The sequence below is a fragment of the Carcharodon carcharias genome, chromosome 16 (assembly GCF_017639515.1).
Source record: "Carcharodon carcharias isolate sCarCar2 chromosome 16, sCarCar2.pri, whole genome shotgun sequence".
NCBI classification, from domain to species: Eukaryota; Metazoa; Chordata; class Chondrichthyes; order Lamniformes; family Lamnidae; genus Carcharodon; species Carcharodon carcharias.
The window spans coordinates 33,697,757-33,711,128 of record NC_054482.1 but is presented as its reverse complement, the minus strand read 5'-3'; the positions used below and the strand labels follow the sequence as shown (position 1 = coordinate 33,711,128).

The window sequence follows — 13,372 nt, the reverse complement described above, 5'->3', positions numbered from 1 at the left end:
CACCCCCCCTCCACTTCTCTCTCTCTCCGCCCCCCCCGCCACACACCTTAAACCAGCTTATATTTCAACTCTTTCTTGGACTCGAACTCAAGTTCTGTCGAAGGGTCATGAGGACTCGAAGCGTCAACTCTTTTCTTCTCCGCCGATGCTGCCAGACCTGCTGAGTTTTTCCAGGTAATTCTGTTTTTGTTTTGGATTTCCAGCATCTGCAGTTTTTTTGTTTTTATCTCTGTAAATTGTGCATTCATCAGCGAACATTCCCACTTTTGACCTTATGATGAAGGGAAGGTCATTGATGAGGATGCTGAAGCTGATCGAGCCTAGGACACTAACCTGAGGAACTCCTGCAGTGATACCCTGGAACTGACATGATCGACCTCCAACAACCACACCCATTGTCCTTTGTGTTAGGTATGACTCCACCCAGCAGAGAGTTTTCCCCTGATTCCATTGACTTCAATTTTTTCAGGTCTCCTTGATGCCAAACTTGGTCAAATTCTGCCCTTATGTCAAGGGCAGTTACTCACACCCCACCTCTGGAGTTCAGCTCTTTTGTCCATGTTTGGCCCATGGTTATAATTTCAGGAGCTGAGTGGTCCTGGCGGAACCCAAACTGAGCATCGGTGAGCAAGTTATTGCTATGCAAGTGCTGCTTGATAGCACTGTTGATGATCCCTTCCATCACTACTGATGATTGAGAGTAGACTGATGGGGTGGTAATGGGTCGAGTTGGATTTGTCCTGCTTTTTGTGTACAGGACATACCTGGGCAATTTTCCACATAGCCAGGTAGATGTCAGTGTTGTAGCTGCACTGGGTAGATGCCAATATTGTAGCTGCACTGGATCAGCTTGGCTAGGGACGCGGCAAGTTCTGGAGCATAAGCCTTCCGTAATATAGCTGGGATGTTGCACTATCCAATACCTTCAGCTGAAGACTGGCATCTGTGATGCTGGGAACCTCAGGAGGAGGCCGAGATGGATCATCCAATTGACACTTCTCGCTGAAGATCGTTGCGAATCCTTCAGTGTTGTCTTTTACACTGCTGTGCTGTGTTCCCCCAGCATTGAGGATATTTGTGGGCCCTCCTCCTCCGGTTAGTTGTTTGATTGTCCATCACCATTCACAGTCATACAAGTGGATATAGCAAGACTGCAAAGCTTTGATCTGATCTGTTGGTTGTTGGGGCACCTAGCTCTGCCTGTTGCATGCTGCTTCTGCTGTTTGACATGCAAGCAGTAGTGTGTTATAGCGTCACCAGGTGCAACTCCTGGTATGCCCTTCTGCACTCTTTATTGAACCAGGGTTGATCCATTGGCTTGGTGGTAGAACCATAGAGCCATAGAACACTACAGCACAGAAAACAGGCCATTCGGCCCTTCTAGTCTGCCGAAATACTATTCCGCTAGTCCCACTGACCTGTACCTAGTCCATAACCCTCCAGACCTCTTCCATCCGTGTATCTATCCAATTTATTCTTAAAACTTAAGAGTGAGCCCGTATTTACCATGTCAGATGGTAGCTCGTTCCACACTCTCACCACTCTCTGAATGAAGAAGTTCCCTCTAATGTTCCCCCTAAACCTTTCCCCTTTCACCCTAAAGCCATGTCCTCTCGTGTTTATCTCTCCTAATCTAAGTGGAAAGAGCCTACTTGCATTTACTCTCTCTATAGCCCTCATAATTTTGTAAACTTCTATCAAATCTCCCCTTATTGTTCTACGCTCCAAGGAATAAAGTCCTAACCTGTTTAATCTTTCCCTGTAACTCAACTCCTTAAGACCCGGCAACATCCTAGTAAATCTTCTCTACACTCTCTCAGTCTTACTGATATCCTTCCTGTAGTTACTCCAAAGTTGGCCTCACCAATGTCCTATACAACCTCACCATAACATCCCAACTCCTATACTCAATACTTTGATTTATGAAGGCCAGTATGCCAAAAGCTTTCTTTACAACCTTGTCTACTGTGATGCCACTTTCAGGGAACTATGTATCTGAACTCCCAGATCCCTTTGTTCCTCCGCACTCCTCAGTGCCCTACCATTGACTTTGTATGTCCTACCTTGGTTTGTCCTTCCAAAATGCAACACCTCACACTTTTCCGCATTAAGTTGGTAGATTGAAAGATATGCTGGGCCATGAGTTTACAGATTGTGGTTGAGTACAATTTTGCTGCTGCTGATGGCCCACAGTGCCTCATGGGTGCCCATTTTTGAGCTGCTGGACCTATTCTAAATCTATCCCATTTAGCACAGTGTTAGTGCCAGACATAGCATAAGAAAATGGAATAGGAGAAGGCCATTCGGCCTGCACTGCCATTCCATAAGTTATTGGCTGATCTGATTGTGACCTTAACTCCACGTTCCTGCCTGCAATCCATAAACCTTGACTCCCTTGACGATCAAAAATCTGTCTAACTCAATCTTGAATATATTCAATGACCTAGCCTCCACTGCTCTCTGGAAGAGAGAATTCCAAACACAAATGGCCCTCTGAGGAGAAATACCTCCTCCTCTCTGTCCCTTATTTTAAAACTGTGCCCACTAGATGTAGATTTCTCCAAGAGAGGAAACATCCTCTACCCTGTCAAGCCCCCTCAGGATCTTATATGTTTCAATAAGATCATCTCTCATTCTTCTAAACTCCAGTGAGTTTCGGACCAACCTTCTCAACTTTCCCTCATCCTCGGAATCAGCCTAGTGAAACTCCTCTAAATTGCTTTCAATGCAAATAAGATCCTCCTTAAGTAAGGTAACCAAAACTGTAAATAGTACTCTAGGTGCGGTCTCACCAATGCCATGTACAGCTCTAGCAAGAATTCCCTACTTTTAAACTCCATCCCCCTTGCAACAAAGGCTAATATTTGTTTGTCTTCCTAATTACTTGCTGTACCTGCGTGCTAGCTTTTTGTGATTCATGCACAAGGGCACCCAAATCCCTCTCTACTGCAGCATTTTGCAGTCTCTCTCCATTTAAATAATAATCTGCTTTACTGTCCTTTCTGCCAAAGTGGACAACTTCACATTTACCCATATTGTGTTCTATCAGCCAAATTTTCTCCCACTCACTTAACCTGTTTATATTCCTATGCAGACTCTTCGTATTCTCCTCACTACATACATTCTGTCTGTGACAGGAGGAAAGTATTTGCTTTCTTTCTGCTTGCAATTACGGTTTGTTCGGAAAGAGGTGTGTCTTTTCGTACCCTTGGAGTGTGTATTCCAATTAAATAATTTGGCAGCAAGCTTTCATGAGTTTAAAATATAGAAAGTAATTTATTCTCACACATGCCTCAAATTAATGCAACATTACATGTTCAGGCACACACACACCCACCCACCCCCACACGTGCCCACACACCCATAAACACCCACCCAGACAGACACACACACACAGACACACACAGCCCCCATCCCCCCGACACACACGTATAGTGCACTTTTACAGATCACAGTTAATTCCGTCTCTCATTTACGATTCCAGGTCTCCCATGTGGCAGGCTTGTGTTTTCTTGAATGGGTTTGATTTAAAGTTGAAGTGAGGCCTTGTAAAGCGAAGTGTTTACAGTAGGTTTTGAGGTTTCTTGCAGATGAGTATCTCGGAGGTTGATTTTCAGGTGAACTTTGTAACTGGAAAAGGTTGCACTAATTTGAGTTTGGTTCTCAGACTGGCTGACGACTGGTTCTTAAAAGGCAAAGATGGTACAACATTTCTCTGCAGCTGCTGTCTTGTTGTTGTTCTTCTCCAGTCTTCCCTCGTCTCTTTTGGGGTAATAAAGAGTATCCATATCAGAAGCCAGTTTCAATCATATGGTCAATGGTCACTGTTCATCGAGAATGGTTTAAAGCTAAAAGGCCATTGACATATGATAGGAGGTCGATGGTGGCCTTTCACTTGTGGGAAACATCATTTCACTTGTAGGTAACTTGTCCTGTCTGCTTTCTTTTGTTGAATTGCAAACCTGGAGACATAATGTCTAGGAGTTCATTGACTCTATGTTTTGAGTAAGCTTTGAACAATGGCAAGTGTGAATTCCACAGATAACATTCATCTTGATATGTCCATTCATGGGATAGGCCTCCATCCATGGTTTTTCAAGTTGGAACTTCTGGAAGCTTGATAGTCTGTGTTGAATAAGCAAAGGTCACCTGACCCCCCCCCCCAAGTTTATCAGTGCCATTTTAAACAAATAAAAGTTCCAGAAGCTTTCATTTGAGATACGTCCACGTGTAAAGTTATGGATGTGATATACCTTTATAGGGCATGACATTACCTATCTTCATATCATCAGCAAATTTGGCTACAATACAGTCGGACCCTTCACCCAAGTCATTAAGCTAGATCGAAAATAATTGAAGCCCCAGCACTGATCCCTATGGCACTGTACTAGTTACAGTTTGCTATCCTGAAAATGACCCATTTATCCTGACTTTGTTTCCTGTTAGTTATCCAGTCTAGTTAGCCAGTTCTTCATCCACGTTAATATATCACCCCCAACACCACAACCACTTATCTAGTGTATTAACCTTTTACATGGCACCTTATTGTATGCCTTTTGGAAATCAAGATACACTACATCGTCTGGTTCCCCTTTATCCATCCTGCTAGTTCCATCTTCAAATAACTCTAATAAATTTGTCAAACATGATTGCCCATGCACAAAATCATGTTGGGTCTGCCTGATTACATTATGATTTTCTAAATGTTCTGCTGCTACCTCTTTAATATTGGGTTCGGGTATTTTCCCAAAGACAGACATTACGCTAACTGGCTTATAGTTTGCTGCTTTCTGTCTCCCTCCTTTCTTGACCAGAAGTGTGACACTTGTGTGTTCAACACATGATGGGTATCTCAGTGTGAAGGTGGGACTTTGTCTTCACAAAGACTGTGTGGTGGTCACCCCTATATTGTCATGGACAATTGCATCCGTGACAGGTAAATTGTTGAAGACAAAGCCTCTTCCTTTCTTGTTGGTTCCTTGACTACCTGCTGCAGACCCAATCTGGCAGATATTTCCTTTGGGACTCTGCTGGCTAGGTCAGTAGTAGCACTACCGAGCCATTCTTGGTGATGAACATTGAAGTCCCCCACCCAGGGTGCATTCTACAGCATCGGTGCTTCCTCCAAGTGGTGTTCAATATGGAGGAGGACTGATTTATCAGCTGAGAGGCAATAGGTGGTAATCAGCAGGAGGCTCCCTTACCATGTTTGACCTGATGCCATGAGACTGCATGGGATCCAGAGTCAATGTTGGGGACTCCCGGGGGGCTTCTTCCCGACTGTATGTCACTGTGCCGCCATCCCTGGTGTGTCTGTCCTGATGGTGAGGCAGGATATACCCAGGGATGGGGATGGTGGCCCTGGGACATTGTCTGCAAGGTATGATTTGGTGAGTATCACTCTATAATCACTCTGCTTGACTAGTCTGAGACAGCTCTCCCAATTTTGACACAAGCCTCCGGGTGTTAGTAAGGAAGACTTTGTAGGGTCAACAGGGCTAGGTTTGCTGTTGTTGTTTCTGGTGCTTAAGTTGATGTTGGGTGGTCCGTCTGGTTTTATTCCTTTTTGACTTTACTGTAATAGTTTGGTACAACTGAGTGGCTTGCTAGGCAATTTCAGAGTGCAGTTAAGAGTCAGCCACATTGCTGAGAGTCTAGAGTCACAAGTAGATTAGACCAGATCAGTACAGCAGATATCCTTCCCAGATGTCAATGGTGGACTTTGATCCCCTCCTTCAGATTGATTAGGGGAATATTGTCTGGTGTCTTGATACATGAGGACAGTCTGGAAGTTGAATCCAGATAAACCACCTTTTACATATGAAATCGGAGCACAAGTAGACCATTCGGCCCAGTTCCACGTTCCCATCTACCCCTGATAACATTAGATCCTTGCTAGGCAAGGGAATCAATCTACCCCTGCCTTTAAAATATTAGTGACCCCGCTTCCACTGCCTTCTAAGGCAGAGAGTTCCAAAGTCTCTCAACCCTCTGAGAGAAAAAAATTCTCCTCATCTCTATCCTATAAGCGCAATGCCTAATTTTAAAACAGTGCCCCCTAGTTCTGGACTCACCCACAAGAGGAAACACCTTGCCAAGACTGTTCAGGATCTTATATACTTCAATTAAGTCGCCCCTCACTTTTCTAAACTCTAGTGGACGCAAGCCCAACCTGTCCAACTGAAACTTAATCTGGTTTTGCACTGTTTAATATTCCTGATCTTTATTTAGAAACATTTAGTACCTGTGATCAGAACCATCTCTTGGGAATCATGATTGTTGGCTCTGATATCAAGAGAGAAGTTATATTCAACTTCTGTAGAATGTTGAGTGGACCACACTTAAGAGTACTGTTCCCTTCCCCATATTACAAATAAAATAAACGGAACTGTGCAAAATGCAAAAAATTTACGAGAATGATACTAGAACTCAGGTTATAACTATCATGCTGGGTTCCTTTCTCTAGAAAAGTGAATGTTAATCGTTCTTTAAAATTATAGAGATCTTTAAAATCATGAACAGATTTGATAGGGTAGAGGTAGAGAAGATGTTTTTATTTGTGGGGGAATCCAAAGCAAGGAGTCAAAAACAATGTTCCCTCTAAGATGTGTGTGGCTGCTCAGCGATTTGGAATGTACTACGCATTGAAACAAATAGGCTGCTTACAACTTTCTGTTCATCAGGAGAAACTTCAGCATTATGTAATGCATAACTTAAATGTAAACTGTCCATTTATATCAAAAAAAGTACTGCTCAGTGCAGTTTGAAGCTCGACTAGTACAAAAAAAATTTAGAAGGAACATTGATCATCAAATAAGATGGTCACGAATAAATCCAAGAAGGAATTCAGGGGAAGCTTCTTTACCCGGAATGCTCTTGAGAATGTGGAACCTGCTATGACATGGAATGTTTCAGGTGAATAGCATTGATGCATTTAAGGAGAAGCTAGATATGTCCATTTGGCAGAAAGGAATAGTAATAGGATTTGAGAAAGTAAGTGGGAGAAGGTGCATTTTTATTTGCTGAGCTTTTTTATTTTACAATACACATGCATGTTTTGTAAAGTCACTGTTCAGTTTGTCACATTTCATCTATGAGAATATCTGCATAGTTAAGTTGAGTACTTGTTGGAACCACTTGTTTGGAAGTCGGGATAAAGTGTTGAGTTTTTAATCTATGGGCCATTGGACATCCAGCGCCCTGTCTAGATTTAAAGTATGGCCAAAGCTCTTTATGTGGTGTTGGGAGGGGCTGTTAGGTTGTAGTTCCATGCAGACCTTGGGAGGTGGCCTGAGCCACATGGGTTGCCAGGCAAGAGTTCCAGACATTACCAACTCTGGCCATTATCTCAAATGTTTCAGCTGTATATGGTAGTGAGTGCTGTGCTTCGCTGCAGCGGAGGAATACACCATCTTGCATCTAGCAGTGACAGTTGTGCTAGCCTATACCTATTATTTTGTTATCTTCTCATGAGCAGAAAACCCCCAAAACCAGTGAAAGATCATTCCACTGTTATGCCTTGGGCATCCCTGTTTGTGACCAGCATAGAGTAATTCACATTCTTGAACCAAGCATGTGGCAGCTGTGCCCTGTTAGCTAGAGTTTCTTCCCTTATAAAGACTGCCTGTTACCAGCAGTATGCAATTTGTAGTGTTATGGACATTTGTTTGTTTTAAAGAGTAGCATATTTTTTAAACCCCTCAGTTTTGCTTGGTCCAACTTTACTAATAACCCCACAGCAAGCTTGAGTTAGGATTAACTCAGGTTAATTTATTTTGCATATTCAAAAACTCGCGATAAGGAGTGTTTGCAGCTTCCCACTCCGCATTTACACCATTAAGGGAGGGATAGAGGTTTACAATACAAGCACCACAGTAAAACTGAATATTCATTCTCGTGAGTCCCAGAGTCCAGAATTAGAGTCCATTGAGGAAGTCTTGAACACAGGCCTTCGATGGGTCGGTTGGCTGGAGACCATTGTTGTAAGATTCACTTTTTCAGGTGGCATTGATGCCACAAGATAAAGTAGGCATCAGAGATGGCATCAGTTTTGTAGACGATGATATAAAATCTTCCAGTAGAGTCAGGTTAGATGGGCTGGTGGCCCAATCTGGACAGCGCTTGCTTCTGTGCAGCCTGCCAGTTGGATGTTAAACAGCAGACTGGCTGCACAGCTCAGAAAGGCCAGAGTCTTTGGTCATGTGACCTTCCTTCCCAGCAAAGGATGTTTATCCAGTGTCTGGAATTTGGCTTTGTTTTCAGGACTGATGATGTCTTGGCCATCATGGGTTGAAAAGGGGCACCATTCGTGTTGAGGTCCTGGTGTTTGGGAAGCCACTGTCTCAACAGACCCATGGACTCCACTAGCAAGGTTGGCTTATCAAATACAAGTGGCATTCTGTAGCTCCTTTTGAAATTGGCCTGTACAGCCCCAGGTGATCTGTTAGAAATTCCTTAGACATAATGAGGTGTGACGTTCCCAAAACTGAGCAGAGAATTCTTTTCTGTCTCTCTCTCTCTCTCCGCCCCCCACACACACACCTTAAACCAGCTTGTTTTCAACTCTTTCCTGGACTCGAACTCAAGTTCTGTCGAAGGGTCATGAGGACTCGAAAAGTCAACTCTTTTCTTCTCCGCCGATGCTGCCAGATCTGCTGAGTTTTTCCAGGTAGTACTGTTTTTGTTGTAGAGAATTCTTTTGTTCTGGAGGTCGCTGGGGGATAATTTCCAGATGGAGGGTCAACCATCTTAATTGTCTTTGTTCAGCAGCAAAGTCCAGTTAAAAATAAGCAATAGTAATAAGAATAACATTTTAAATATATACAGTATTGGGTTTCTGTTCTGTGTCGGAGGAACCCAACAATAGGATAAAGAAAGGTTACTTTATATTTAAGGTCTTTGTCCATTTACCGCTAAGCATGTTGCATACACTGTGTTCCCACCCAGCTATCCACTCAGGCCTTGCAGGACGTGGAATTCATTTACATTAGGGATGTATTGATGCTTCAGAGTAAGATGTGCCCTTGTGTATTGCTCAGGGCCAAATTTGACCACATGAAAGATGCCTCTAATATTGTGGCATCATGATGTCACAAAATATCTGAGGGGTCATTGCTCAATGCATATTTTCCCAGAACATGTGTCTCAAGTCCCAGTCCACTCAAACTGTCCTCCTTCAAAGCAAGGCAAACTTATTAGTTAGCTAAGTCCTTTGCAAATATCCACAGTCTAAAGAAGGGTACGCTCCCAAAATGTAATAATCCCTCTGTTCCTGATAGAGATACTGACTGACGTGGGTTGGTGTGTAATTCCAGTGTTTTCCGTTCTTATTTCTGGAAAACACATGCAGGCCAGGAACTTGTGTTGTCTGTATGATGCCATTTGTCCCTATTGCAAGCAGTATTAATCCAGATGTATTTTCAACAGAGCTCCCTGTACCAAAAGCTGCATCACCCAGTGCCGCAGAAGAGGAGAGTGTGCTGTTCAACAAGTTAACCTACCTGGGCTGCACTAAGGTGACCTCTCCACGCAATGAAGCAGAGGCTCTTCGTGCCATGGCCAACCTTCGTGCCAACTGCCAAGTTCCAATTCACGTTACCCTGTATGTGCCTAATGTAGCAGATGGATCTGTAAGGTAGGCTGGCCATTTAGTTCAGTTAAAATTACACAACTGCACTTCAGTGAGATGGTGTTAACGTAAACAATGGGGATAGTTATCATTAGTTTAACAAAAAAAAAATCCCAGGATGCCGTACAAACCTTCATCTTGTACTGAAGCTGAGTGATGTCTACCTTGGGAGATGGCATGTTTTTTGATTTTTGACAGAGTATCAGCATCAATTGTTCCCAGTTAACCACAGCCACATTTCCTTCTGCATACCAGTGACATTTTTCCATTTGATATATCGAAGTATGAGTGTCAGTTATATTGAATTGTGGTCCAGTTTACTGCAGATTCTCGGTGACCAGGCTCAATGGCCTGCTTGTGATCATCTTGGTTTGGATACAGAGCTGGATTTCAGAAATGAATCAAACGCTAAGGTAAAAGCAAAATAGTGCAGATGCTGGAAATCTGAAATAAAACCAGAAAATGCTGGAAAACCTCAGCAGGTCTGACAGCATCTGTGGAGAGAGAAACAGAGTCAATGTTTCGAGTCCATGTGACCCTTCCTCAGAGCTGAAGCAGGGTCATATGGACTTGAAACATTAACTCTGTTCCTCTCTCCACAGATGCTGTCAGACTTGCTGAGTTTTTCCAGCATTTTCTGGTTTTATTTCAGAAGTGAATCTCTAGTTCCAGCACAGCCATAGCCCTGCATCCACCTGATAATGTGGAATATTGCCCAGGTACGTTTAAGCCACACAATAAAGAATAAATCTGATTGCTGCCTTAACAGGTTCAGTTAATCCCAGTCAACAATAAAATGATGGAAAGAGTACTCTCTGAAATGATGGAATCAGTACTCTCACTGCTCCGGCTCACCATCAATATGTTTGTTGATGCTCTGTTTGAATAACACTAGAAACACTCACCCCTGTCTTGATCCAAACATCCATGCAAGAGTTCAATGACAGAGGAGACATGAGAGTTGCTGCCTTTGATATCAAGGTAGCTTTTAACTGAGGATGGCTCCAAGGAACCTACACAAATCTGAGGTCACTGGAGATTAAAGTGAACACACTTCATTGGCTGGAGTCTAACTGATACAAAGGAAGTAATTGTGGCTGTGAATTATAGCAGCCTTTGAACATCACTGTGGGAGTTCCTTAGGGAATCATCTTCAGCTCACCCATCATTAGCTACTTCATCAATGATTCTCCCTCCTTCTTCATAACATCAGAAACAGGGATGTTCACAGATGATTCAACGATCCATCAAAAGGTGAAAGCCCAGCCACCATCTTCTCCCCACATTCATTGCCACCAATACTGCTGAATCCCTCAACCTTGCAGGTAAGCGGTGACCAGAAGCTGAGTTGGACCAACCATAACAAGTGCATGGTGAAAGCTGGTTAATCTGCGTAAATGTCCCACTTCAAACCCATCTCTCAATGTCTGCCATGCCGAGATAAAGAATTTGCTGAGATACTCTTCACTCACCTGGATTGGTCAAGAAGCTCAACATCTAGAACAGGGGAGTTAACTTGCTTTGCTCCTTCCATTAGAAGTATCTAACTCCATCAGCGGTGCGCTGTGACTGCAATATGTATTTTCTATGAATCACTGCAACAACTTGCCAAGCTTACTACCAACCACATCTCTTTCCCTTGTCCTCAGTGGTAGAGGACACAAGATGTCATGGGAACACCATCACCTCCAAGCTCCCCTTGAAGCCACATGCCATCCTGACTTGAACACACATATTGTTCTTTTGTCATTGTTGGGTTAATATCCTAGGATTTTCTACCTTCAGGACAAGGACTAGACTGGTTCAAGAAGAAGGATCACCACCAATTTCTCAGAATAACTGTAGATAGGTAATTAATGTGATCCTGCAAGGATAATTCACCATTTGAGCACAATTGAAAGAAACAGCATGTTAGCCCATTGTGTCAGTGAGTTTCCTAAGTTGATCAGTTTTATTTGTTCACCCAGTGTTCTTCCTTTGGATTCTTTATTTTATAACATTTTAAATTATATTTTGATAAAATCTTGATTTTACATATGATTCCATCTGATTTTCTGTTTTCTTAGTTGCTGTCTTTCTTCTGGTTCTGTTAATAGCTGAGTTAATGATTTTATAGCCCATAGCAACAGGCAACCGCATTACAGAAAACCACCTAAATATGTTTTGGTAGGTGCTGGGTTAGGCTGTTTGAGGATTGCTGAAGAATATCCTGTTTTCTTTTTTGTTGACTGCCCCTTTCTCTCTTCTGTGGTATTTTACTCCCTATTGTTGTGTGCCCAATTTCTTATTGTTGTGAAAAAGTGAACCTTTCAAGGCAACCTTCTTTCAGGATTTTGCAAATACCACTTCATTAACCAGATAAGTGAGAATGTCATGTCCTTGATTTTTATTGTTCCCATTTCCTCACTGCTATCTGGAAGCAGCTAACCATCACTTGTTATTCTTCCCATCGTTACACCTGCGGTTAGAAATGCACCTTATCACTGTTCACTTCAAGTTTGTAGTTTCTCCAGTGCTATCTTGCGTAGAATTACATAGAATTTGCAGCACAGAAGCATTTGGCCCAGCTGGTCTATGCCAGAGTTACTGCTTCATAGGAATCAATTCCCACCTCTCTTCATCCTACCCTATTAGCATATCCTCCTCTTATTCCTTTCTCCCTCATGTACTTACCCTTATAGCATCTATGCTATTTGCCTCAATTACTCTATGTATTAGCAAGTTCCACATTCTAACCACTCTCTTTAGGTAATTCTGTGGTGGATTTATTGGTGGCTATCTTATGGTCCCTAGTTTTGGTCTCCTTAAGAGATTCTTTGAATTACAAATCACCCTATATTAAAATGGTGCTGTTGGAGAAGTTACTACCAGTTACTACCTCTAGTTAAAGACCAGTTTAGTCTATGGAGAACATAAGGTAGTATCATTTGTGATTTCTTCACATAAATTGGTCAGTTTTTCAGACTTTGAAAAAGTGAGCTTTCTATTAAATTGGTCTGTGAAATTATTTGCCCTTCTATTTACTTTTATGATCTCCGTAGGGACCATTAACTGTAAAAAGAAATCTGAGTTCCATGTGGTCAATAAAAAGGAATTGCATGACAAAATTTCATGTTTTAAGACTTTTACTGTAACAAGAAAACTAAAAACAACAATGACTAGTCATTATAACATTATTTTGTAAGAAACTTATACTTTAAACTACAGAAAAGAATTTTCCCCTTTAACTTTTACTGCAACGGAAAATCCTGCACTACAGTTATACTTTATACTGTCCCCTAAGTAGACATTCAGTTCACTCAGAACCAGTCCATAATGATTCTTAACCACCAAGGTTTTGCCTCCATTATTTTCCTTTCCCAGCCTGGTTAACTCTTAACCTCAGAACTAATTTTCACAATGAGGCATGTCTTGGAGATTCCTTCCATTAGCTGAAGTTAGGCAAATCTTCCAGCCTTGTTTAAATCCTCACAAACTTGGTCTTTTCAATCTGAGCGTGAGCTCCCATCTGCGGAGAATCGTAGAGACTACCTCTATTTACCTGCTCTCTCTCTCTCTCCCGGATACTGGCAGGGTGACCTGGCTGGGGAATTCAAGGATATCTTTTGGGTGAGGCTTGTAATTTGATCCTACAACAGTGGCTTCCTATGCACCTTTTTCCCCCCTCAAAGCCCTTACCCATGGCAATATGAGAGTAGGAAAGCTGATCGGTATCCTTTTGATCCCAACTTCATTCTAAGTTGA

The 13,372-nt window shown here is 42.4% G+C and overlaps 1 protein-coding gene across 5 annotated transcripts in view; it reads left to right on the top strand.

Moving 5' to 3' along the window:
- Positions 1 to 13,372, top strand: part of rabgap1l (RAB GTPase activating protein 1-like) — a 530,937-nt gene that overhangs the window by 71,209 nt on the left and 446,356 nt on the right. For all 5 annotated transcript variants that reach the window (XM_041207937.1, XM_041207935.1, XM_041207939.1 and 2 more), the window contains one exon: positions 9,427 to 9,634. In XM_041207937.1, the coding sequence (XP_041063871.1) occupies positions 9,427 to 9,634 (208 nt within the window). The remainder of the gene's footprint in view (positions 1 to 9,426; positions 9,635 to 13,372) is intronic.